Source organism: Cynocephalus volans, chromosome 8 (genome assembly GCF_027409185.1).
Source record: "Cynocephalus volans isolate mCynVol1 chromosome 8, mCynVol1.pri, whole genome shotgun sequence".
NCBI lineage: Eukaryota > Metazoa > Chordata > Mammalia > Dermoptera > Cynocephalidae > Cynocephalus > Cynocephalus volans.
Window position 1 is genome coordinate 87955517 of NC_084467.1, and position 25608 is coordinate 87981124.

At 34.6% G+C, this 25608-nt stretch overlaps 1 protein-coding gene across 4 annotated transcripts in view; it reads left to right on the forward strand.

Moving 5' to 3' along the window:
- Nucleotides 1-784: 784 nt before the first annotated feature.
- The window catches only part of AGL (amylo-alpha-1, 6-glucosidase, 4-alpha-glucanotransferase), a 76109-nt gene continuing 51285 nt past the window's right edge, over nucleotides 785-25608 (forward strand). Inside the window, exons 1-12 of one of the 4 annotated variants that reach the window (XM_063107133.1) lie at nucleotides 785-851; nucleotides 1688-1837; nucleotides 12903-13113; nucleotides 13637-13803; nucleotides 14631-14834; nucleotides 18467-18648; nucleotides 18937-19048; nucleotides 22197-22320; nucleotides 22671-22773; nucleotides 22873-22970; nucleotides 23619-23758; nucleotides 25107-25294. In XM_063107133.1, the coding sequence (XP_062963203.1) occupies nucleotides 1756-1837; nucleotides 12903-13113; nucleotides 13637-13803; nucleotides 14631-14834; nucleotides 18467-18648; nucleotides 18937-19048; nucleotides 22197-22320; nucleotides 22671-22773; nucleotides 22873-22970; nucleotides 23619-23758; nucleotides 25107-25294 (1611 nt within the window). In that variant the 5' untranslated portion in view covers nucleotides 785-851; nucleotides 1688-1755. Of the gene's footprint in view, nucleotides 1129-1191; nucleotides 1334-1364; nucleotides 1612-1687; nucleotides 1838-12902; nucleotides 13114-13636; nucleotides 13804-14630; nucleotides 14835-18466; nucleotides 18649-18936; nucleotides 19049-22196; nucleotides 22321-22670; nucleotides 22774-22872; nucleotides 22971-23618; nucleotides 23759-25106; nucleotides 25295-25608 lie in introns of those variants that run through there. The other 3 variants (XM_063107130.1, XM_063107132.1, XM_063107131.1) reach the window with 3 other exon arrangements.

Sequence of the window (25608 nt, forward strand, 5' to 3'; positions counted from 1 at the left end):
AGCTGTGGGTTCTCAAACCAGTTGTGGGCCGCTTACAACTAGCCATTCTCAGAAATGTATTGAAACAAATATTTCAGTTTTCCCCCCCATTATTCTTCTTGGACGTACAGTAATTCCACAACAAAGCAACAGTCTTCTCACCTAACAACCCAAACCTGTTGTCAGTTTTCTCATGAGCATTAGATGCCCTCGAAAAGCCATGAATGATGGGTTTTTCCTTTTCCCTAGGCATCTGCAATGAGTCCTGAATTTGTGGCCTAAAATACGTGCAGCTTAATCTCAGACGATCTTCGGGTCTATCCGGCGTACATTGGGTACAACTGGACGTTGTGAATACCCGTGGTATTTGCACTCTCGATTGTCTGTAGACTGGCTACACTTCACCTGCCTAGTTCTGTGTCTGCACTCAAAATGTGCCCTGTCAGAACTAGAGATGCTGGACTCCTGTTGGATAGAATGTCAGAGGCTGTAGCCAGGCCTCTTATTTTAGACTCGGGGAAATCACAGCTAAGAGAATTTAGACTAAGTAAAAAAATCAAAACAAAGAAACAAAACACATAGTAGTAGAAAAGGCATCCGAAGCCAGATCGCTTGACCCCACCATTCAGCCCTTTCCACAGAAAGACCCCGCTGTGCATCTCAGTCAGTCATGAGCTCGCAGGCTGTTAAAGGAGGGGCGCGGTGCTTTGAGGTGAGCAGAAAGAGCGGCTCAGGGGCTGCTCCCGGAGACTGTGCGGCCACCACGCTCTCGCGAGACTAGCGGTCGGGGCGAGCGGGTCTGGAGTCTCCCGGAAGTGGGCGAGCGGTGGGGACAGATTCGCTCCCACCTGGGCGAGCGTGCGCACGGCCGGGTGAGGTCGAGGGTGTCCTCGGGGGCCAGCGGGAAGCGGAGTCGTGGGAAGCTCCCCGCAGCTCACACAGCCGCCTCGGCCCTGTGCCGCCCGCCGCCGCCCCTCCCTTTGCCCTTCACGGCGCCCGGCCCTCCTTGGGCTGCGGCTTCTGTTTGCGGTTGGGCAGCCAGCCTTTCCCCTTTTGCTTTCCTTCCCGTCCCCTCCCCCCGATTGGACTCTAACGCCAGTGTGGCGGGTCCTGCAATGTCCCAGAAGCCGCACGTATAACTTGCTCGGCGTAAGTGCTCGGAATGCCGCTGGCCTCTTGGGGCAGTGCATTCTTTCTATCTATAGCTCTCTTTCTGTACATCCTATGTCTGCGGCAGCTATTCCGGGGGCGACAACTGCTTCCCTCTGTTCTCATCTCCCCATTGGTGGCTTCCGACCCGAATTTGGGAATGGGGAGATCTCCCACCTGTTATCTTTGAGCAGACTAATCTCTTGTAAGCACAAGTGCCATTTGGAGTCTTTAGAGTCGCTTGGTCTGGAGCTGCGAATTTGTCCCGAACTCCAGGCTTTCTTACTTGTATTAGAGTTCTCTGAGAATGCCTTAGGTTTTTTGTTTTGTTTTGTTTTTTAATTGCTATAATCTATAATACAGTACTTTTACTTCGGTCTTACTGTGCTCGAAGGAGGGAAACAACTATTAGTTTGCCTTTTCGGATCTTATTTCTAAGATTCATTCTTTTTTGCTCAGCTAGGGTTAAAACATTCAGAACATGTAAGTGCCGCTGTCGGCTCTGGAGAGTTTAAGGTAATAGTTGGTTTCTATATCTTAATTCCTTTTTGTTTCTTAGGGGTAACTCGTTCGACTTTGGAGTTCTTTTAATTCTTCTGAAAGATTTCAAATCCTCCAGAAGCCAAAATGGAACACAGTAAACAGATTCGAATTTTACTTCTGAACGAAATGGAAAAGCTGGAAAAGACCCTCTTCAGACTTGAACAAGGTCAGTAGCAAGTTGTTTGATTAGTTCGTTTTTGTGTCTTTTAAATATTTAATTCATTGTCGGTCGTATTACATTTTTTCAAAATTTTAAGATGTATATAATTTCCAAAAATCTTTTAAAACTTGATTTGTGCAAAGACAGTGCTGTGTTCTACAAATATCACTGATGAGGGTTGATTTTAGTTAAGAATATTTTATAGCTGTCATGTTAGGACAGGATAAAATAGTTCAGTTTTCTTTGAATGCTAACTCCCATGTAAGTTGCATATATGATTTGAAGACTATTTATTTATTATTATTTTTAACAACGTTTATTATTAAGACTTGGTAAATTACTTCATATGTAACTTTGCTTTCAGTATATCTGTACTTTTGCATTTTTATAGTTCTCACTCTTTTCCCTTACAGAAACTTAATGAGTAAAATAAATTACAGCAAAAAGTAAACTATTTTTTACATTTATCAAAAGCCTCTCAAATATGGAGACCGTAAAAGCTGAAAATATTTTCTTGCCAAATGAAATAACTGATCAGGTTATGTTGAAATACATTTTAGCTGTGACTTAAAGGATCAAATTATATTTCTATAAGACTGATTATAGATGATCTGTTTTCTTGGACTTTGTAATTTTTCAACATCGAAAAACATCTCACACTTATGTGAGGATAACTTGTGAAACAGAAGTTTAATACATGAAGAAAAAATACAGTCCCCCTCATTGGTGTACCAAATGGACGTTGATAGTCACAAACATTTTGGAGGAATTTTTTTATTTCCCTGAGTTAAGTGTTAAATTTTTGAAAAAATTTCAGTCATTAAATGTGTTACCTTCATGCCAAATGCTCATCTTTCAATTTTGTTTGGCATTTAAGATCACCGAGTACTTACTCCATTTTTGGCTTTACTGACTCTGCACTTTTCTGTCTTTTTTTTTTTTTCCCCCTACCCTCTTGAGTTTTCCTGTCAACTTATTGGTCTCTTACTGGGCTCTCTTCCTTCCACATTTTAATTAGTTGTGGGTATCTGCTAGGAATCCTTTCTTTTTCTGTTCTCCTTCACTCAAACAATTCTATGTTCTCATGGTCATAATGTTGCCTCTGTGCTGATGACTCCTTTTGAAAGAAGGGCTTTGAGCTTTGCTTTCTTCTTGGAAGCTTTTGAATATAGTGACAAGGGTAAGGAACCAGAATTTTCCTCGCTCTGCTGCTAGCAAGCTATTTGACTTTGGGCAAGTTAAATTAATTCTGAACATTAATTTATTTGTGAAATGAAGGTAGAAATTTCTGCTCATCTACCCTCCTGGGTTTTGAGACTCAAAATTAGTAATATATGGCTTTATAGTGATAAAGCCCTAAATAGATATCACTCTACCTATCTAGTTCCAGCCTGGATCTTGGCTTTGTCTTGATATTATGCTATAGAATAGCCTTAGGATAGCTCCTCTTAGATATGCTTAAGTCCAACGTGTCCAAAACCATCCTCTCCCTGTTTCCAAACTGTCTTAACTTCCCTGCTTCCCTGTTTATTTTAGTGATGTCTCCATTTTCTTAGTTTCCCAGACTAGAAACCATATATATATATATATATATATATATATATTTTATGATTTCTTCTTTGTAACTGCAATCTCTCTTTAAGCTCTATAATTTCTTTCCAAATATCTCTGCTTGTCTGTCTCTCTCTTCACATGCCCAAATATAGATGCCAGAATAATTATATGCAGTCTCTTCCCTTTTTATTAATTGGTATCTATAAAGTCAAATTTAAACACTTTTGCCAAGCTTTTAAGACATTCTGTAATGGGACTCCATCTTCCCTAGTCAAGATTGTATCTCATTGTTCCTCATCATTAATGTCTTACATCTTTATAGTTCCCCCATTCATTCCTGTTAATTCTCTTCCTAGTGGTTTTTCTCAAGCCTCTCCTTACGCTCCACTCAGATTCCCCTGTATCTATTAAAATCCCTTTTACTATCATTTTGTGTGTTGCCTACCTTTCAACTTTCAGCTAAAATTCCACCTCCTCTTTGAAGTCTTTCCTTAATTTTTTGCTATCTCCTTTCTTTGATTTCTGATTACAGTGACCATAGAACAATTAAGTGCCGAACAATGAAGTAGTGTCTAAAAGCTTGTTAGTCTTACGGTGTTGAACTAGAGTTTAAGATATGTGAGGATAGAGACAGTCATACTAACCAAGTGCAGTATACAACAGTTAATAAATACTTGCTAATTGATTACTAAAACTCCAGTTAAAACTAGCAAAAATTGTTAATTCAGCTAAGCTATTTGAAGAAGAAACTATAAATGTTTTATGAAATAAGAATGAGTGGTTGACTGTGAGATTCTAGTTAAAGCCAGTAAATTCATCTAACTGCTATAAATGGTAATATGTCACATTTTTTTTTGCAGTAATGATGTGAGTATATTATTTTACAAGAAGATTTGTAATGTGAAGGATGAAAAGAAGCGACATTGGATACAAGAAATCGTTGAGAAGGCTATTAAAAAACACATTTGGTTAAAGATAAGGGTTAAATGACATCAGAGTTGAAAAAGAGGGAAGAGAATATGAGACATTTTAAAATTCATAGGACTTGGTGCCCAACTAAATGTGGGAAAAAAAAACTGGCAATTTTTAGTTCTTTCATATTCAATTGGTCACCAAACCCTTCTTGATTTTTTTTTTCTTTTTGCTAAGAAAGGATTCCTCCTGATTTTCAAGTCTGATGTCTCTACAGATTCTTCTAGTTCAACAAGTATAAAACTAAATAATTATCTTTTCTAACCAAATCATAGCCTCTTTCTGTATTTCCTGTCTTGTTTAGTGTATTCCCTATCTCATTTAGTGTCAGAATAATGAGCAAAATTGGTATTCACCAAACCTGGGACTCTACTGTCTTTTATATAGGTTGGTCAAACTTGGAATTTTTACTATTTTTTAAAGAAAATATTTATATATAAAGATTTCTTGATTAGGAGCTTGAGTTTCTATAAATTGAATGGAGGGAAGAAGACAGAAAATTTTACTTCACACTGATAGTTTGTTTAATCATTACCTTGCTAGTTGCCTGCAAGAGGGATTTGGCTGTTCGAGTCAAGTATTCCTAGTGTTAGTATGAGGAATAGGATAGCCACACCATGTACTGCAATGACCTAAGCTAATTTTAGCAAACTGAGTGATTAATTATAGAATCTGACATGCGTAGGTATTCTGATGTTTTATCTACTGTATATAAAAATGTTAGTTTCACTGATGTGGATTAGAGTGGCTGTGTACCTCTGGGGTACGCACTGATCTATGTATTTGGATATAGAAAGAAAATATAGGATCTTTCTTTCCTTCTTTCTACCTACTTTAGTTTTTTAAAAGTAGTCCAATTTTTCTAATCTGTGAATTAACAAACACTGATGCTGTGTTTGTATGTCAGATGAGTTATAAACAAAAAAGACATTCTGAGGAAAGAGTGGAGGTTATAGGTGTAGAAGGGGTTAACAGTCACACCCTTACTTGTTTGTTTGCAGTATGTTGCCATGAATTACACTTTTTCCTAAGCCAGGTTAAGTAAATATACAGGTTATATTATCTTAAAGAATAGTCTTTATAATACTTTGTAATGAGAGATAGAGTCACCACAACATCTTTTTTACCTCACAGAAGCTATTAAACTTAGTTTTCAAACTTTGAGTTAGAAAGTGTTTGAGATTTGCTCTTTGAGATTTGTCCCTTCCAGGAATGACAAATAGCCTTTGATATATGATACTTAGAAAATATTTTCAGAAAAAATAAAAACACTCATTTGACCCTTTGAGGTAAACATGATTGAAAAAGTTCACTGCTTTTTTGAACAAAATTGATGCTATGGAGCAGAGTTCGGCACATTTTTTCCTGTAAAGTTCAGATAGCAAATCTTTTTAGCTTGGCAAGCCATACACTCTCTGTCACAGCTACTCATCTCTGCCATTGTAGTCCAAAAGCAGCCATAGGCAATACATAAATGAATGGGTGTGCCTATGTTCCAATAAAATTTTATTTACAGAAACAGGTATTGGGCTGGTTATAGTTTGCGGACCCTAGCTATGTGAAAGCATTTTGAATATGTATTTTTAGAAATGCTTTGTTCATTGTATGATTTTACCCATATAAATGAATATCTTCCTGCTTTAAAAAGTTGAAAACATATTTTTCTAATCTGTTTAAAATCTTCCAAATAAAGGGTTTCAGTTGGTTTTCAAATCATCTGTTTAATATATAAATATAGAACATTTCTGATTAGCTTGTAAAAACAATTGCTGGATGTCAGAGAAAATATAAATTTGCTAGCCACATCTCAGCAAAAATCTTTACATAATTTGTGAATGGGATTAAAAATCAATATCAAAGTTTAATAAACATAGCCACCAAGAACTTCTTTCATTTGGATTTGGGTATCTTTGTATGGTATTTTTTGCATCTCTGAGGCCATTAAAACCAAGAATCAAAATATACAGAACTTTGAGTCTCTGAATCAGTTTATCACAAAATATTAAACCAAGACTTGTAAAAATAATTTATTTAACTACATTGCTTTCACTGACAGATATTATCAATGCTAATTTTTAGTGAGAGATAAAAGATTTTTTCATCCATTAATAATTATTTAAAATATTATTTCATTCACATCTTATCCCTTTAAGTTTATATTTGTGTTTTGTAATTTACACAATCTAATAGAACATCAGACATGTACATTATGTAAATAAATATTTATATTTTGGGAATTCTTGTCTTTTTTTTTCTGAAGGTAGATCACTGATCCAAATACTGTTTTAGAGATTTTGAATGAGTTTTAACCTTTGTGCTACAAGTTCTCTGAATCCTTGTGTAATTATAAAAACAATGTTTGTATAAACTTAACAAGGGACAGGTTGTTTAAATACTCTCACATAGTCTCTGATATTTGTACTTATTCAAAACGACACCATTTCCCCGATGATAAATTTATCATTCTTGCAAAGATGTAGATATTTGTGATTCTTGTAGTCACTGAATATTTTATTTTATATTTTAATTCTTTGTGCAGTTTTTTCTCAATCTATCCCTTTGTAATTGTAGCTCTAATTTTAAAATGATTTTCCCTAATTATAAACTTATAGAAATGTATAAACATGCCTTTTTTTCTATGCTTTTTTCTTTCAAAAAAATTGAGATTATGCTATCAGACAATTTTGTAACCTTCTTATTTTGCCCTACTTAATAGCAGTATTATCATATGTATATTCTGCCTCCTTGCTTACTGCCATGATTCAGCCATACTTTTTTTTCCATACTTTTTTTCTAAACATCTACATAGATGCATAAAGTGTAACAAAATAGAATAAGTTAAAAGTGCTCATTAAATGCTATTAAATATCTTTTGATAATGTCATTTTTAATGGCTTTACAGTATTCCAGCCTGCAGATTTACCATAATTTATTTATTCATTTCCAATCATTAGATATTTAGGTGATTGTCAGTTTATTTAATTATAACAAATGAGGCTGTGGTGAATATCTTTATATATAATCTATGTTTACTACACTGTTTCCTGAAATATATATATCTATGTAGAATTATTAGGTCAAAAAATATAAAAACTCTTGATATATTAATGCCAAATTGTTTTATAAAAAAACTTGTGTATGTAGTTGCTTGGGAAAAAAATTCATAGTTTTACTGTATAGTAAGAGAAGTAAAAAGTAAGTCTCCAGATTTTCATGTAGTTACTTAATGACTCTATTTGGATGATTTGTTTCTCACTTGCTAAAGCCATTTACTATGAATAAATTTATAACCATATTTTGGTCCAATCCAGGCATATGGTTAACAATATTTATCACTAGATAGTAACTTTTTCCAGGAATGCTTATAAATTTCATTTCCTCTTGTTATTCATATGCAAAGCAGACCATTCATATTTCTCTTGGCAATTATAGAAGTATTTAATTGGATTAGAGTAAATTGGAAGAATCCAGCATTCTCTTCATGTCTGTCACTGAAATCTTTTATTCACAGAGAATATCTTAACCAATAGTTAATATTGTGGTACAGAAGAATTTACCACCTGTCAGACCTCACTGTGAGGTGTTTACTTCCACCAAAGAGCAATTTTAGCTATGATTGGAACATATCTACATATTCCCAGTTTCAGGATTTGCCTTGAACTAAACTGAGGCTTTTTTAATGTACAAACAAACAGCAATATATACTGTTTTGTCTGATTTGTATCTAGCACAACAGCTTATTTGTAACATCTTTCTCTGACACTGAAAAACCTGGCTCTCATAACCTTTATTTTTTGAGAAATATTTTTCACCAAGTGTAGAGTTCTAGGCTGAAAGTTTAATCTTTCAGTGCTTTTAAAGATGTTGCTCCACTGTCTTCTTGCATGTGTTGTTTCCCATGAGAAGTCTGCTGTCATTCTTATCTTTGATTCTCTGTACGTACCGTGTCTCTTTTTCCTCTGGCTACTTGTACGATATTCTCTTTGTCAGTGGTTTTGAGCAATTTGATTTTTATGTTCCTTGATGTAATTTTCTTCATGTTTCTTGTTTGGGGGATTTGTTGAACTCCTTGAATCTGTAGGTTTGTTGTTCCCATCAAATTTGGAAAATTTTTCACCCATTATTTCTTCATATAATTTTTTATTCTCATTTCTTCCCTCTCCTTTGAGAACTCTAATTACCTGTGTGTTAGGCCACTTGAATTGTCCCACAGGTCACGTTGAGGCTCTTTTCAATATTATAGATTCTTTTTTCTCTTTATTTTGCATAGTTTCTATTGCTATGTCTTCAAATTCTCTATTTTTTTCTGCCATGTCTCCACCTATTAATTCCATTCTGTGCAGTTTTCATCTCAGAGATTATAGTTTTTATCTCTACAAGTTTGATTTGGATCTTTTTATTATTATTATTATTTCCATGTATCTACTTAACTTTTTGAACACGTGGAAAACAGATATGATAACTATTTGATATTCTTATCTGCTAATCCTATCATCTGTGTCATTCCTCGGTCAATTTTTATTGATTGATTATTCTCATCATTATGGTTGTGTTTTCCTGTTTCTTTGTTCATATAACAGACATTGCGAATTTTACCTTGTTCAGTGCTGGGCATTTTTGAATTCTTATACATTTTCTTGGTCTTTGTTCTGGAATGAAGTTTAGTTACTTGGAAGAATTAGAAGTAGTTTAATCCTTTTGGGTCTTACTTTTATGATTTTTAAGCTTAGTCTAGAACTATGCTTTGTTTAGGGCTTATTCCCCACTACTGGGGCAAGACACTTTTGGATATTCTACCAAATACTTCATGAATTAGGAGTTTTTCCTAGTCTGTTTTGTGAGAACAAGCACTATTCCCAGTCTTAGTTATTTTCCTCACAGACATGCACTCTTCAGTGCTCTACTGAATACTTAAAGGAAGCCTTCTGTAGATCTCAGGAGTTGTCTCTCTTTGAAGCTTTCTTCTCCTCACTCACTACCCTTCGTGTCATTTGGATATGTTGCCCCCCCACCACAAGTTCATGTTGAAGTCTGATCCCCAATGTGGCAGTGTTGGGAGTTGTTTGTGTCATGAGGGCAGATCTCTCATGAATAGATTAATGCCCTCCCAGGGCAGGGGGTTAGTGAGTGACTTCTTACTCTACTAGTTCCCATGAGAGCTGGTTGTTTAAAGGACCCTGGCACCTCCCCTTCCTCTCTCTCTTGCTTCCTCACATGGCAAGAGGTTGCCATGTGATCTCACACCTGCCAGTTGCCTGACATTTTCTGCCATGAGCAGAAGCACCCCAAAGCCCACACCAGGTGCAATTGGCCCAGACTCGTGAGCCAAATAAACCTCTTTATAAATTGCCTAGTTTCAGGTATTCCATTATAGCAACACAAAAACAGATGAATACAATTTTCATCTGCAAACTGGCAGATTTATTCTTGATCTCTGCCTTGATCTCTGTAGACCCTTCGCTCCCTCTCCTCAGCTCAGGCAGTTGGCCAGGCTCTGCCTGGGTTCCTCTTCCCTATGGCTTAACTTGGAAACTCCCTCAAGGTATTAGGCAGGGGCAGTTGTAAAGATGACCTTGTTTTCTATCTCTCAGGGATCACTGCCCTTTGTTGCCTGATGTCCAGAGTCTTGAAAACCATTGTTTTGTATATTTTGTCTGTTTTTTATTTCTTTCAGGGAGGAGGAAAAATCCAATCCCTCTTAATTCATCTTTGCAAGAAGCAAGTCTTAGGTCCTTTACATCTTCTGCTCCCTCTATGTGGAATGCTCTTCCCCAGATATCCATGTGGTCAACGGCCTTACCTCCTGTTTAGTATTTTTTTACTGGTTGCTAGACATTGTGAATATTCTGTTGTTACACCTCTGGATTTTGTGGTCTTGCTTTAAAGGAGCAGTGGGTTTTATATTAGCAGCCATTTATATTATCTGTGGATCAGCTTAATCCCTTTGAGTCTTGTTTTTAAGCGTTGATGGGATAGGTTTGTAGTAGTTTTTACTCTAGGCCTACTTTAGCCCTGCTGCTTAGGGCATGACTCTTCTGGGTTCTCTACTGAATACTCCAGGGATTCAACAACATCTCTTCACTCTGGCTGGTCAGAAATCAAATGGCTCCCAGAACTATGTGAGTTCTGGGAATTGTTCACTTTACAACTCCCAGTAGTTGTTCTTTGCTTGGCCTCATGGAGTTGAATCCTACTCGTGTACAGCTTAGTATACAGGCAGGCTCAAGATGACCCTAGGTAAATTTCTGGAGCTCCTTCTTTGCATAGCTCTCTTCTCTGCCATACTCTGCCCTGAAAATTGAAGTCTCTTCAACCTTCTCAAACTCTGATCTGTCTCCTCAACTCAGTGAGACCACTGTTCCTGTGCCCTGTGCCACAGTCCAGAAGGTTCCCTTACTCTGAAAGCTAAAGAGTTCTAGGGATCACCCTCTCTCAGTGATCACAGTCCTTCATTGCCTACTTCTGAAAACAGTTGTTTCATATATTCTGGTTTTTCAGCAGAGGGCAGGTCCAGTACCACTTACTCCATCATGCGAGAAGCAGGCATCTCCAGAGTGGTTTCTTTTCATTTTTTTTCCAGTGATATTTTTAATGCATAAATCAGATCATGTCACTCATCTACTCTAAACTGTTCACTGGCTCCTCATTTCAGTCAGAGAAGCCAAAATCCTTATAATGGCCTACAAGGCTCTGTGTGATCTGGTTCCCCTGTTACCTTTCTAACCTCACATTCTACTATTCTTCCCTCAGCTTATTCCATTCCAACTTATTCCAATCCAACTGAGCTTCTTGTTATTTCTGGAACCACCAGGCCTGCTTTTACCCTAGGTCCTTTGTCCTCTCTATTTCCTTTGCATGGTCTGTGCTTTTCCCAGATAGCCATGATAGACATTTGGCTGACTACTTCACTTCTCTCAAGCCCTTCAGCTTCTCAATTACCATCCTATTTAAAATTTCTACCACCCCTTGCCATCTCCCCCTGCCCCTGGTTTCCTTATATTGCTCCGATTTTCCTTTTCTTCCTGAGTATTTGTCCCCTCCTGACATGTTAATTTTTCTTATTTATTTGTTGTGTTCGTTGTTTAATGGCTGCCTTCCCTCTCAAGAACTCATGCTCCACAAGGACAGGAGTCATTGTTTATTTTGTTCCCTGTTACATGTTAGGCACTCAGTACATAATTTTTTATTACTTTGTTGGATGTTTAATAAATCGATTAGTGTGTTTCTTTTTTCACAAAAATTTCCTTCAGCATTAAAGATTATACTAAGCAAAATTAAATTTTCTTGCCTTCATTAGTTATTGTTGCCCATCATTAATTGAAAATTATATCTATGTTTAAAATTGATATGCCCTATTCTAACAGACTTGACTATAGCCAGAATTTTCACATTCTAATAATTATAAAGAATTTTTAAAGTCTGCCTTAAACCAACCAAAACTTTTCTTCCATAGTACAGTGTTAACTGTAATGTGTTCATTTTTTTTTTCTTTCCTCTTATGGTAAAATATTTGTAACAAAGTACACAAGTCTCAGTTATATTTTAATGAGAATAACCTAACTTTGGCAAAAGTGTGACTGTACTGGCTCTCAAGGTTCCAAGAAAGGCTTTAATAACTAGACCAAGAGTAGGGATATAGGCAGTAGTGTGTCAGACGTGTTCATGAGGGCTCACAAGGGCTGATCGTGCACATCTCTTCTCAGTTCCACTTTCAATGATATTCATGTTGGTAGCTTAAAATTGTCCATGGTGGGATTGTTTCTACCAGGCAGTCAGAAAACTCTACAAATCGGGGTTTCCTACCACCCCAGCCAGTTGTTAAATCTTCATTAGCACACTGCTAAATTTGAGCAGACATCAGACAGGAGCTCACATGCCTCCAAAACTCCTATTGGAAGTCTGAACACCAGCTGATAGTTATCCTGCTTGGTTAGAGTGAGGTGTTGATCACATCAAGGTCAAGGGTTCAAATCCCTATACCTGCCAGCTAACAAAAAATTCTGAGTTCTGCCTCTCTGGAGGTTGACTTCTCTCACTGAAGACTGGCTTTGTCTGTATGGTGGGATAGTTGTCTCATGTTACCTTCCAAGTTTTACACACTATCATATACTCTGACAACATAAACAAACTCATTTTCTCTCTTGTAGTTTGAAAAATACTAGAGGTCTCTGCTTAGATGCCCACCTCTGGGTAATTAATTCACGGGTCGGGGTAGGGGGTGGGTGGGGTTGCGGGGATCATGCTAAGTGGTGTCGTGTAAAAATTTTCACGTCTTAAAGTAGCCATGTCATTAGGAATCACTTTCTAGGGGGAGGAGCAGGGGACATTATAGAGCAGACAGTTCTGTTATGTTTACTAACTAAAATATAAAATTCAGCTAAACTGGAATACAAAGTAGTTCCAAAACAGCATTAGGTATGTGGAGTTATTTTAAACATAATTGAAAAAAATCACAGTTTTTGTAATACTGTTAAAAAAATATCAATTTTTTAGTATGGCAATATAAGTCCTGCAATTAGTCTATTAAAATGTGCTTTTTGTTTAGGGTTTGAACTACAGTTCCGACTAGGCCCAACTTTACAGGGAAAAGCAGTTACTGTGTATACAAATTACCCATTTCCTGGAGAAGCATTTAATCGAGAAAAATTTCGTTCCCTGGATTGGGAAAATCCAACAGAAAAAGAAGATGATTCTGATAAATACTGTAAACTTTATCTGCAACAATCTGGGTCATTTCAATATTATTTCCTTCAAGGGTAAGTCAGGTGTATGTTGGAAAAAAAAGTTAATTTATTCTATAATGGAAGTTATTTAACTTGTACAAAGTTACTGTATGAACCATGGCAGTGCAGTTTTTACAGTGCTTTCTTGAGATGCAAATAAAGTATGGTCTTCGGTTTCTAGGAAGTAATTGTATGGCTCATTTCAGATTCAGAGTGTTATGCAATTTTTTTTTTAAGTAATGGCTTAAATTCCCTAGTTTTTTTATGCAACTGATCATGGTATGCTATTTATTTGAGTGCCCTTATTATTACTGATAGATTTTAGTAGACATTGGATGTAACATATATTGTATTATGTAATTAGGTAGAGATTGGGGAAGGGCAAAAGCCAGCTTTTCCAGTAAAGTTTATTGCAACTTTGTAAATGATTTTATATACTTAGAAGTAAATATATTTTTAAGTGGGACAACTAACATTGCAGTTAAAATCAGACTATTAGATGACGATTTTATTTTCTGTAATTAATTGAAAAGTTATTGTTTGTTTTTTCCCTTAGAAATGAGAAAAGTGGTGGAGGTTACATAGTTGTGGATCCTATTTTACATGTTGGCGCTGATAATCATGTGTTACCCTTGGACTGTGTTACTCTTCAGACATTTTTAGCTAAGTGTTTGGGACCCTTTGATGAATGGGAAAGCAGACTTAGGGTTGCAAAAGAATCAGGTAATGTCAGCTTTCTTTCTTTTATTCTTTCTTCTTTTTAAAAGTAAATATAATTATCCTCTGTGATACAGATTTCAAAGATTTGGCTTCTTTTAATTTTGCTTCTTAATATATTTAATAATATAAATAAATAGGACCCTGTGCAATTTTTGATACTTGACCATTTTTAACCTACAGAAATGGCAAATTATGTGGTTCCACTTGATAAATGAAGGAACTCTATGAAAAAATGAGATCATTATCATTTCTAAGAGTTTACTTTGACATGTAAAAATTAATAGTTAGCTATTAAAATATGTAGGAAAATGTATTACCATTGCATATAATTTTAATTTAACAGGCATTGATTAACCATCTTTCATGTGGGAGGCACATGCTACCATGCAGACCAAGAGCAAAATGAAACTTAAGTTGTATTTTACTCTTAGGTAAAGGGTAATATTAATTTTCTACTTTCAAGTTGAGTGTAGTATAAAGGAATGAGAAGTGCACTGATACAACTAAAACAGAATATGAGTACTATGGAACATTAAAAATAAGAGAAAGACGTGTGTTGATATACTTGAGTAAGATATATTTTCTGCATGGTTGTGAGTTTTTCAAATACATTACCTCATTATCACTGATGTTCTGAAAGATTTAAGTAGACTTGGTTAAAGTCTCTTGTGGTACAGCTAGAATTTAAACCCAAGCCTTTTACTTCTTTCCCCAGTAGCATGGTTGCCTTGCTAGTTATAATTACTCAGGAAAGTTTAAATTTATATTTTGTTTAGTTTTAGGATGGTTTTCATTGTTTTTTTCATTGTCTTTGTTCTCTCACTTTACAGGTTACAACATGATTCATTTTACCCCACTGCAGACTCTTGGACTATCTAGGTCATGTTATTCCCTTGCTAATCAGTTAGAATTAAATCCTGACTTTTCAAGACCTAATAAAAAGTATACCTGGAATGATGTTGGACAGCTAGTAGAAAAATTGAAAAAAGAATGGAATATTCTTTGTATTACTGATGTTGTCTACAATCATACTGGTATGAACTTCATTAACTACCTTCATTAATTTTGATGAGAATATAATATTCTGATTATTTCATTCCTCAATGTTTTATATATTAACATAAATTTTAAAAATACAAATGATTAGGTGTCCTTTAATTTAAGAAAATCACTTTATATAGTATCACTTTTTTTCTTTCAAAAGAAAAATTGTTAGTTGAGAATGCAGTCAATATATAGATAATTTGCAGTGTGATGCTTATGAAAACAGGAGAGTAGTCATAGAAGAGACATAATCATTACATATTTTAACTTAGAGTATTAATATTTTCCAGACTAACAAATGAATCCTATATATCAGGAACTCTGAAAAACTGAATGACTTCTGTTATTTAACAAGAAAATTATTGATAAACTCTCAGAAGTTAAATCTGGAAATTTTATCTTTTGCATGTTGAAAGAGCTTATTTAAGTAAAATTAGGTTTCCAGGATTCCTTAGCAGTAGACAGTCATATAAAATATATTTTCTCAAGGGGTTATCCTGGAGTAGGTGATTGCTCCCTTCACCTGTCGGAGCAGCTGGGACTGGCCTGGTGAAGCCTCTGGCCATCAGCAGCTTTTAGTGTAACCCAGTGTACCTTACAATATTATCTTCTATGCCACAGTGTAGAAAAGTCTAGAAACCACTGATTTGCATATATAAAGAACAGGAATTCTGGGTGGTACAAACATTTAAAAGAAATATCTGCTGTTTCATGAAGTAGTTTTCCAAGTAATCATAGGATCTATGATGATATATAAAAGCTCATAGATCTGGTTCATCAATTTAGATAATAATCTCCAATGATAATTGCAAACAGTCAACATTAAGTAAAGAAATAAGTACATTCCAAAATTGGTGTTTCTGTACCTGGAAACCAAGCTTCAAATTCTACTTTAAATTTTATAATATCCAAGAACTCATTATTTTTCACTTGAAAACTTGATAGTATTGATAATTACTTTGAAATCTATAATATTATTTACATCAAGTTTATCAAATCACATGATAGCATTGTATTATTTACAAACTGCATGAGTTGGGATATGGCTTAGGCAGCTGTAACAAAGAGACAGAAAAACGCAGTGACTTAACCTAGACTGAAATTGTATTAATTCTTATAAAAGGTTGAGTAGGCATTCCAGGACTTGAATGGTAGCTTAATGGTGATAGGGAGCTAGGTTTTTTCTGTCATGTTCCTCTGCTGTCTCTTAATACTTTGCTTCCCACTCTTAATCAAAAATGGCTGCTCCAGCCCCTGTTATACATTCGACCCAGCAGAAATGGGGAAAGGGAAGTCATGCCTTTTAAGGGTATGATCTGGTATATGCGATGGTACTTTAAAAAGTTCGCGGAAGAGGCTGGCTCGATAGCTCAGTTGGTTACAGCGTGGTATTATAATACCAAGGTCAAGGGTTCAGATCCCCACACCTGCCAGCAGTCAAAAAAAAAAAAGAAAGAAAGAAAGAAAAAAGCTTGCGGAAGAATGTTTTTGAAAGATAATATGAATCTTTCCATGAACTTTTTGAAGACCCCTCGTATATTACTTCTACACATATTCCATGAGATAGGATTTGTCTCTTGTCTACTTGCCACATAGTGTTTAGTTTGTCAGCCATGTGTACAGCTGAACCTTGAAAGTTCTATTACTAAAGGAAGAAAGGGAGAATAAAAATTGGGGTGGAATAGCAGGCTTTGCCACAGACTATTTTTCTGAAGCAAGCAAGAGAATCTGTGCAATATAAAAGAAGTGAACTTTGCCACAGCCTTATTTGGAAAGTGTTGCAAATCATGTCATTTCTGTGAAACAGGTTTTCATTTAAAAAGTTATTATCCAGGGGAAGTCAATGGCAGTGTGAGTATCCCAGGTGCTCTACTCTTGGTAGATGTGACCAAGATGAAAACTCCCTCTTCCCCCAGCTCCCCGTCTGGGGTTATAGTTTCACCCTGGACGGGGCAGGCTGCCTGTTTTTCTTATTCCCCCAGCCCCATGTCATAGAAGTTCTATTCCAGTTGAGCAGGCAGAGAAAAATCACAGCTTTCCTTCTCCACCCAGCCCCTACTTGTAGGGTAGATTCCTACCCCAGGTGTGGCAGGCCAAGATTACTGGAAACTCAATCACCCTAAAGCAGGTTTTGGTTCAAATGCCACAGACTCTTGGTGTTCTTATCTTGAATAAGTGTTTCTCCGTATGCTGAAAGTCCTTAGGACAATTTCCAGAGACTTTAAATGATTGTTTTTCATAATTTTGACCAATTAAATTGTTCTGAGAGACAGTGTTTATACCAAGTTCCTTACTACACCACTCCAGAAGTCCAAGTTCAGTTTTTGATTTCGATGTATGATAAAATATAGTTTGGAGTATGACTCCTTTTTCCTGTAGAACTAGAAAAAATACTTTCATTAGCTAATGTTTAGAATTCTTTCATTTTACACTTGATTTTGTTTCAAAATAATTGAGAAAAGAAACAGTTTCAGGATTTTACCATTAAAAAATTGGGATAGCTTTATTCTTAATAAGTGAAAATCCTAATTGGATATAATTATCACTGCATTTTATCTTTTTAACAAAAACTGAATTTCAGTGAATGTGATATTGAATCTAGGGGAAACTATCTTAATGCAAATTTGGGGAATTATCAATTTAACTTTTATTACAATATCTCTGGTCCTTATGTATCCTGTCTTCATCCAAGTGTTTGTTCACAATGGGTATAAATAAATGCTAAATAAATAAATGATTTACTAAATAAATGACTGAAACTGGAAGTGATAACAATTCTAAAACTCTGTAAGAGTGTTCAGCTGAGTAAGTGAGGCATGAACACATTCATTTAGCAGCAGATCAAGTGGTTAAGATTGCAGATTCTGAAGAGAGACTTGCCCAAGTTAATTCCTGGTTGTATGGCTTGGCTAAGTTATTTGTCTCTCTGTGCCTCAGTTCCTCATCTATTAAAGGATCATAATATGTTCTACATGTGTGATAGAGGATGAAGAATAATAAATCAATACATTTAACTGCTTAGAACAATTCCTGGCGTGTGGTAGGTATTCAGTAGTTGTTACTGCTTTTTATTTTCTGTATACTAAGCCACTTATGCTCTTTACTGTGAATTCAAGGGGCATTATTTAAAAGATCAAACAAATTGTGTTTAATTTTTATTTTTTTATTTAAAAAATTAACACAAATTATCTTTAATGTTGTAAATACTTGAAATACGTTGCTAAACTGATTCTGATTCTAAACTTTTTATCCATCTGATAGAGATGGATAAAAAGATATAAACTACATTCTTATTCTTTGAGCACATTTCTTTCAGCAATTTCTCAGCCTCACTTTTATCAGTCTTATCAAAATAATATGTCTTATTATCCCTTTAGGATTAGCTGTGCAAAGTAGTTACCTATAAGAGAACTAATTTTTCTTCAGTCAGGATTTTCTAAGCAGAATTAAAGTAAAAAGGAAAAAAAAGTATGGTGAAGTGGACAATAGGATACTATAACCAAATAATTGATGTGGTAGATGAGTGGTAGATGTTGATATTTTATTTCACCTTTAAACTTAACACAGATACTGACTTCAATTTAATTATGAGATAGTCCTTCATGTTTCCTTTTTCTTTAAGCTGCTAATAGTAAGTGGATCCAGGAACATCCAGAATGTGCATATAATCTTGTGAATTCTCCGCACCTAAAACCTGCATGGGTCTTAGACAGAGCACTTTGGCACTTCTCCTGTGACGTTGCAGAAGGGAAATACAAAGAAAAAGGCATACCTGTTTTGATCGAAAATGATCAACAAATGCATGTCAGTATGTATAGAAGAATACTGCACTAAAACAATAAAAAATTTTCTAAAGTACAAATTAAATATATGGCTGAAAATTATTTAGAATCTGTATTTTTTTTGGAGGGGTGGTGGCTGGCTGGTATGGGGATCCAAATCCATGACCTTGGTGTTACACGCCTGCGCTGTAACCAACTGAGCTAACCAGTCAGCCCCTAGAATCTGATCTGTATTTTAATATGGTAAACAGTATTTGGTGAAAATATTTTAAATATATATATATATTTTTTAACTATTGAAATTTTTCAGTGCATTCGAAAAATAATTTGGGAGGATATTTTTCCAAAGATTCAACTCTGGGAATTTTTCCAAGTGGACGTTTACAAAGCAGTTGAGCAATTTAGAAGACTTCTTACACAAGGTAAAGGATATACACTAGAATGTCCCTATGAAATTTAATAAATTTAATATTACTCTTAAAAGCTTAACTCTTTTTCTCTTGTTCACATCCTTATTAAATCTGTTATTATTATATGACATTTGTGTTATTTTTTTGGTATTATAGAAATCTGATTCTAGAAGCTGAGAGTTAGCAGAGGCATCTAAAGGGCATGTCATGATAGTGTATAACATAATTATTTCCCCTGAGGGCGGTATCTTACTGTTGGTTCCTTAGCAGAATGCTCAGAATATAGTAGAAATCAGTATATATTTATTAAACATAAGACTGGGAGGTAGGTAGAGCCGGTTACTTCAGCTGAGAAAGGCTCGAAACAGGCTTTGAAACTGAGGGATGTGATAGTATTCTCCTGTCTGTACTAAGAATCTTAACTAATGTAGAGGAGCGTCCAGCTGATAATGCCCACCATTAAGGCCACCTAACATCTAGTGAGACAGAAACCGAATATTAGGCAGTAATAAAAGGTAAATAAGCAAATCTTCAGTTAAGGACATAACTAATCAAGAAGTTAATTAATGTGTCTGCAACAAAGTAGGATAGAAAAAACCATGCTAAAAGAGAAATTAGGGTTTTTAGGAGACAAATTAGAAAGAATTATTATAAAGAATATATCTACAATTAGAGTAGGACAACCTATCAGTGAAGATCTTTGGGCTCTCTTAAAATAAGGAATTTTTTTCCTCATCCAGAAACCAGAGCTACAGTAGGACCCAGTTATACTGCTTACTAAGTAGAAGTCAGTAAGGCTTGAGGTCCAGGAAGCACAGAGACAGATTCACACACCCACTTTTGCAATTTTGTAATACCTTAACACAGGAATTTTTGATTATTAACTTTCTTTCATGTTTCATTTTACTAAAGGGCCTCAATCTTCCCTTTCCTCTGATATTTATAAGCTGTATTATTTATATGTAATAATGTGTGCTCATTGTAAAGAAAAAATCAAACAGTTGAGAAATATAAAATAGAATGTGTAACTTCCTCCAACACCCACTTCTTAGAGGGAACTATTTTTTTTTCTGGCCACGGGCTGGTACAGGGATCCGAACCCTTGACTTTGGTGTTACAACACCTTGGAGGGAACTGTTTATTAATAGTTTATTGCATTTATTTTCAGACTCTTTTTGAAAGAAATTTAAGTTTTATATATAGTTTTATACATTCTATATGTATAAATTATGTAGGTTTTATATTTATATCCATTTTATATACATACAAATAAGACTAGAGCATAGACTGCTCAACAGCTTGTTGTTTTAGTTGACAATATGCATTGATTACAGCTGCTTATTTCTTTTACCCCTACATAGCAATACACTATTTTAAAGTGCTTGAATTTATTTAGCCTTTTAGATGAATTTTTTTCCAGTTTTTTCATTGTTTATTCATTCATTCAATGCATATTTCTTGAACCATCTACTGTGTGCTAGACACTTCTAGGAGTGAGGATTTAGTGGTGAACACAGCAAAGTCCTTTCCTGATGGAATTTGTATTCTTATAATCAGAGAATATACTCATGTACATGTTATGTTTACTTTCCTATGTAAGTAAATGTGTAGGATAAATTGTTAGACATAGAATGACTGGGTAAAAGGACATACAAATTTTAAATACAACAGATATTGTCAAATTGATTTTCACATCAAGTTATACGAACTTACAGTATCACTAACAATACCCTCACCAACATTAGATACATTAATCTGTGTAATCTTTGTCAATCAGGCAAAACATGCCTTATTTTAATTTGCATTTTTTTGTGTATTAATGAAGTATCTTTTCACATGTTAATTAGCCATTTATATTTCTTCCATTGATGTTTCTTCCCCATTTTTCTGTTGCCTTTTTCATATTGATTTATTATTATTACTAATTCCTTATTATACAGGCCTCACCTGTATTCAGCTATATTGTTGATCTTTTAATTCTTGTGTATGGTGGTATTTTTTTTCAATGTACTCATATTTGTTAATCTTTTCTTTTGTGCATCTGATTTTATATTGGGCTTAGAAAAGATGTTCCCTCTGCATTCTGTGTTTTCTTCTAATAATCTTATTTTTATTTTTACATTTAAATATTTAATATAGCTGGAATTTTTTATGTATTACATAAAGAAGGTATTTAACTTTATTTTTATTCAGAAATGATGTTGAGTTGATAATCTGCCCTTTTACACTGAAGTACCACCATAGTACTTCAAAGTATATAGTCACACGCTGAAAGTATATCAGTTATCTGTGCTCTTCCAGTGATCTATGTCTTTTATTTTATCAATACTAAAGTCTGCTTATTAATTTACACTGATAATATAGCTTTTGCTCTTTTTCAAACATTTCTTGGCAGTTTTTATATATTTACTCTTCCAGATAGACCTTAAAAACTGGATTTTAAGAATTTATTTCTATTTTATCTTATTATTTTATTTGTGTTTTTATAAGCCATTCAAAATCTCTTTACAATAAACCAGATTTAAATTAATTATTATAAAGTCAAGCCCAGTGGAGGCAATTCTGCACCCAGTGCCTGATTCCAAGAAAAGAATGAAAATTTCCCCCAAATTATTTATTTCCTTTCTAATTTTTTTGTTATTATCTGATGAATATGGTTGTTGATGAAAAGGGGGAAAAAGTACAAAAACAAATCTGTGTTCTTTCAAAGAAGCAAAGAAAGTCAAGTTGTTAATAAGACTTACTTTAGAATAAGAAGCAATCTTTGAGGAAGAACTCCTGAGGTTAGAATATTTGGTAGCACCTGGGAACAAAATGCTTACTACCAAAGTTCATAATGCCCTAAAAAAAAAAATGAATAGAATAAGTAAATGCTGACTGAGGCAGAAAAGTGGGGCTGAGGTTGAACTGACCGGAATCCCTGTGTTCTTTTTAATAATGTTATTTTGTCTCATCTGTTTCTTTCTCTCCTGTACTGTCCGCCTTGTGGGGGGCTAAGGGGGCAATGTGCAGGAAGATGGAGAGGAGAGGCAGGAAGGATACGTGTGAAATAAATATTTGTCTTATTTTCTATGAAAAAACTGTAGACTAAATATTTGAAATCAGTGATAGTTATAATCTTGTGGATATTTGCTTTTAAGATACCTTTTCTTTCTTTCAGAAAATAGGAGAATAACCAAGTCTGACCCAAAGCAGCATCTTAAGATTATTCAGGATGCTGAGTACAGACGGCTTGGCTGTACTGTGGATATGAACATTGCACTAGCAACTTTCATACCTCATGAGTATGTTATGCATTTTTTCTGTGAAATAAAGAATAATATTACTTATAACCTTTAGGGCTAGTATGATTTTCATACTACTTATTAATAGGACCCTAATAATAGAAAATAAGTAAGGCAGTGCACCAGAATTCTACTACTTCAACACATGACATTTTCATCCACTTTTTCTGTGTGCCGGGCCATGTTCCTATACATCGTGTAAAAATTTTTACAATTGGAAAACTTGTTCAGCTGTAATTAAGATCCTCATGAATATATTTGAGGTTTCTATGACCCTTGTTAGAAAATTTTTAAATGTAGAATTTATAAAACCATTAAATAATAAGTTTGTATTCCTGTATCTGCTGTAGTAATGGGCCAGCCGCCATTGAAGAGTGCTGTAATTGGTTTCATAAGAGAATTGAGGAGTTAAATTCAGAGAAGTTTCAACTCATGAACTATCATCAGGAACAGGTTTTATCTGTTTTTGAACTGCTGTTTTTCTTTGAGTCTGAATACTGGTTTTTTGTTGTTGTTGATGATGATCATATAACATAATTTGATGTTTTCTAGGCAGTTAATTGTCTTTTGGGGAATGTGTTTTATGAACGACTGGCTGGCCATGGACCTAAACTAGGACCTGTCACTAGAAAACATCCTTTAGTTACCAGGTATTCCAGTTTTGTTTTCTTCTCACTGATTGTTAAAAATTAAAAATTGTATTTAACCTTTCAAATTGACCTAAATGTTTCCTTTAATGTGTGACTTCAGTACATTTTTTAAATTGAAGTTTTAATTTGGAAATAGGCTTAATATTAATTAATTTTGTTGAGCAAAGCTTTAGTCAGAGAAGCTATCAGTATGTACCAATTTATAATTGTTATTTGCATTAATGTTTCTGGAGGACTGCATGCTTAATAATAAATTTGGTGTTAATCAAATTGAGTAAGCATCTAGCTCCTTACTTTATAAGGAACGTGCTGCATAGGTTGGGCAAGTAGAGTGTAGTAAATGCTTTTGCAAAGTAGTACCAGTTCTTCATTGATTTTCTTGTAATTTAATGAGGTTTTAAAAATTATTTAAAATGTTTGCTGGATATGCTATAATGTTGTCTTTCTATCCCTCAAATCCTACTAGATTTACTCAAAAAAGTCTACTGAAGATCTTTGACATATATTGACATTTATTTCCTATAAAGGTGTCAAACTGATTTTATTTAGACTATTCATAGAGAGGAAGTTTAATTTTAATGTTGCTAATTCAAATTCTCTCCAAGGAGTTTCTCTTTGTGAGTATAATATTTAAATGTATCTCTGTAGGTATTTTACTTTCCCATTTGATGAAATGGCATTCACCACTGAAGAATCTATGATTCATCTTCCAAATAAAGCCTGTTTTCTGATGGCACACAACGGATGGGTAATGGGAGATGATCCTCTTCGAAACTTTGCCGAACCAGGTACATCATTTTTAACTCCTCAATGGATAGGGAAAGAGGAGTTCATGGCAAGCTCAAAATGTACAGTCATCCATCTGTACCCATGGGAGATTGGTTCCAGGACCTCCCCTTTACCAGAATCCGAGGGTGCTCAAGTCTGATGTAAGATGGCATAGTATGTGCGTATAACCTATACACATCCTCTCATATACTTTAAATCACCTCTAGATTACTTAGAATACCTAATATAATGTAAATGCTATGTAAATAGTTGTTATACTTTATTGTTTAGGGAATAATAACGGAAAAAAGTCTATACATGTTCAGTACAGATGCAGGTTTTTCCTCAAATATTTTTGATCCACAGTTAGTTAAATCTACAGATATGGAACTAACAGACGGAGAACCCAGATATGGAGGACCAGCTGTAATCTGTCTCATTGATTTTTTTCTTCCCAGTGGGCTAGTGGTTTTATACTGCTTCACCACAGAAGTACCAGAGGTACATACAGTTTGAGAGAAGAGTCGACAAAAAGGATGGAGTTCATCTCCTTTTCTCTCCTTTGTCCTCCTGCCTCTTGTCTCCTCAGATAGGATAGCTTTTATGTACTTTTTTTATGTATTGTGGGTCTGTGTAAGCTTTTATTTGGGCAAAATATTATTGCATTTTTTGAAAGAAGTTTGAAACTACTATTATAGTAATAACTGCAATTACAGTTATATTGCCATAAGAGATATTTTCTTTCACTCATTGGCCAGAGAGATATTAAAGTATTTCATTGCCAGGAAGAATTTTGCACGGGGCCCATTGATATATTTATTTTTTAACATATCAAAACTAAGAATCTATCTTGGTGACATTAATGTTAATTCAGAAATCTTATGCTTTTTTTTTTTGTCTTTGAGAATATAACTTTGGCTTTAAGTATTTCTGCTGTCTCTTTTCTAGCCATTCCAAATTTTTAAAAAGTCATTTTGCTCTATTCCATGGATTTAATGTAACCTATTGCCCAAAATGGTTAGGAAGGTAGAGATGGATCTTTAAATGTTTTTGGTAGAACTATAGCATTAAAATACCTGTGATATTACTATTACTATTTTCCCTTAAGAAGCAATTTGGATTTTTGAAATTGAGCACACACTTTTAGAAGAAACTATCAGCCAGATGTTTCACAAAATAGATATGAGATATAAATTAATATTAATTTTTTAAAACTTTATCTCATACCATTTTAGATATAATTTTAACCATTTTTTATCATTTGTGGTAGAAATAATCAATGCGATTTAAAAACAACAGTGTTTCCTTGACGTAGTTGTTTTATTTTATTTCTTGAACAATTGAAAGCAAAAGCTTCTTTCTTAACAGGTTCAGAAGTTTACCTAAGAAGAGAACTTATTTGCTGGGGAGACAGTGTTAAATTACGCTATGGAAATAAACCAGAGGACTGTCCTTACCTCTGGGAGCATATGAAAAAATACACTGAAATAATTGCAACTTATTTCCAGGGAGTACGTCTTGATAACTGCCACTCAACACCTCTTTGTGTAGCTGAGGTACAGAAAAATAATTCATCTATATTAAGAAAAGAAATTCAGTATTCTTTCCTAGCTTTCCTTAGGTAGACTATGCAAATACATGTTTCTTTTTGCTGGTTGGACATCAGTATTAATTTGGTGGTAGTATTTAACACTTTTGCATAATTTGCATAATTCTGACAATCTTTTGATGCAATTGTTATGAATACTGGGCTATAAAATGTTTAACAAGTTAATTTTTTAATTTTAATTTAGGGAAGTGATCATATTGTCTCTGATAACATATATCACCACCATATTGTCTATTGATAATATATGAAATATTGATTTGT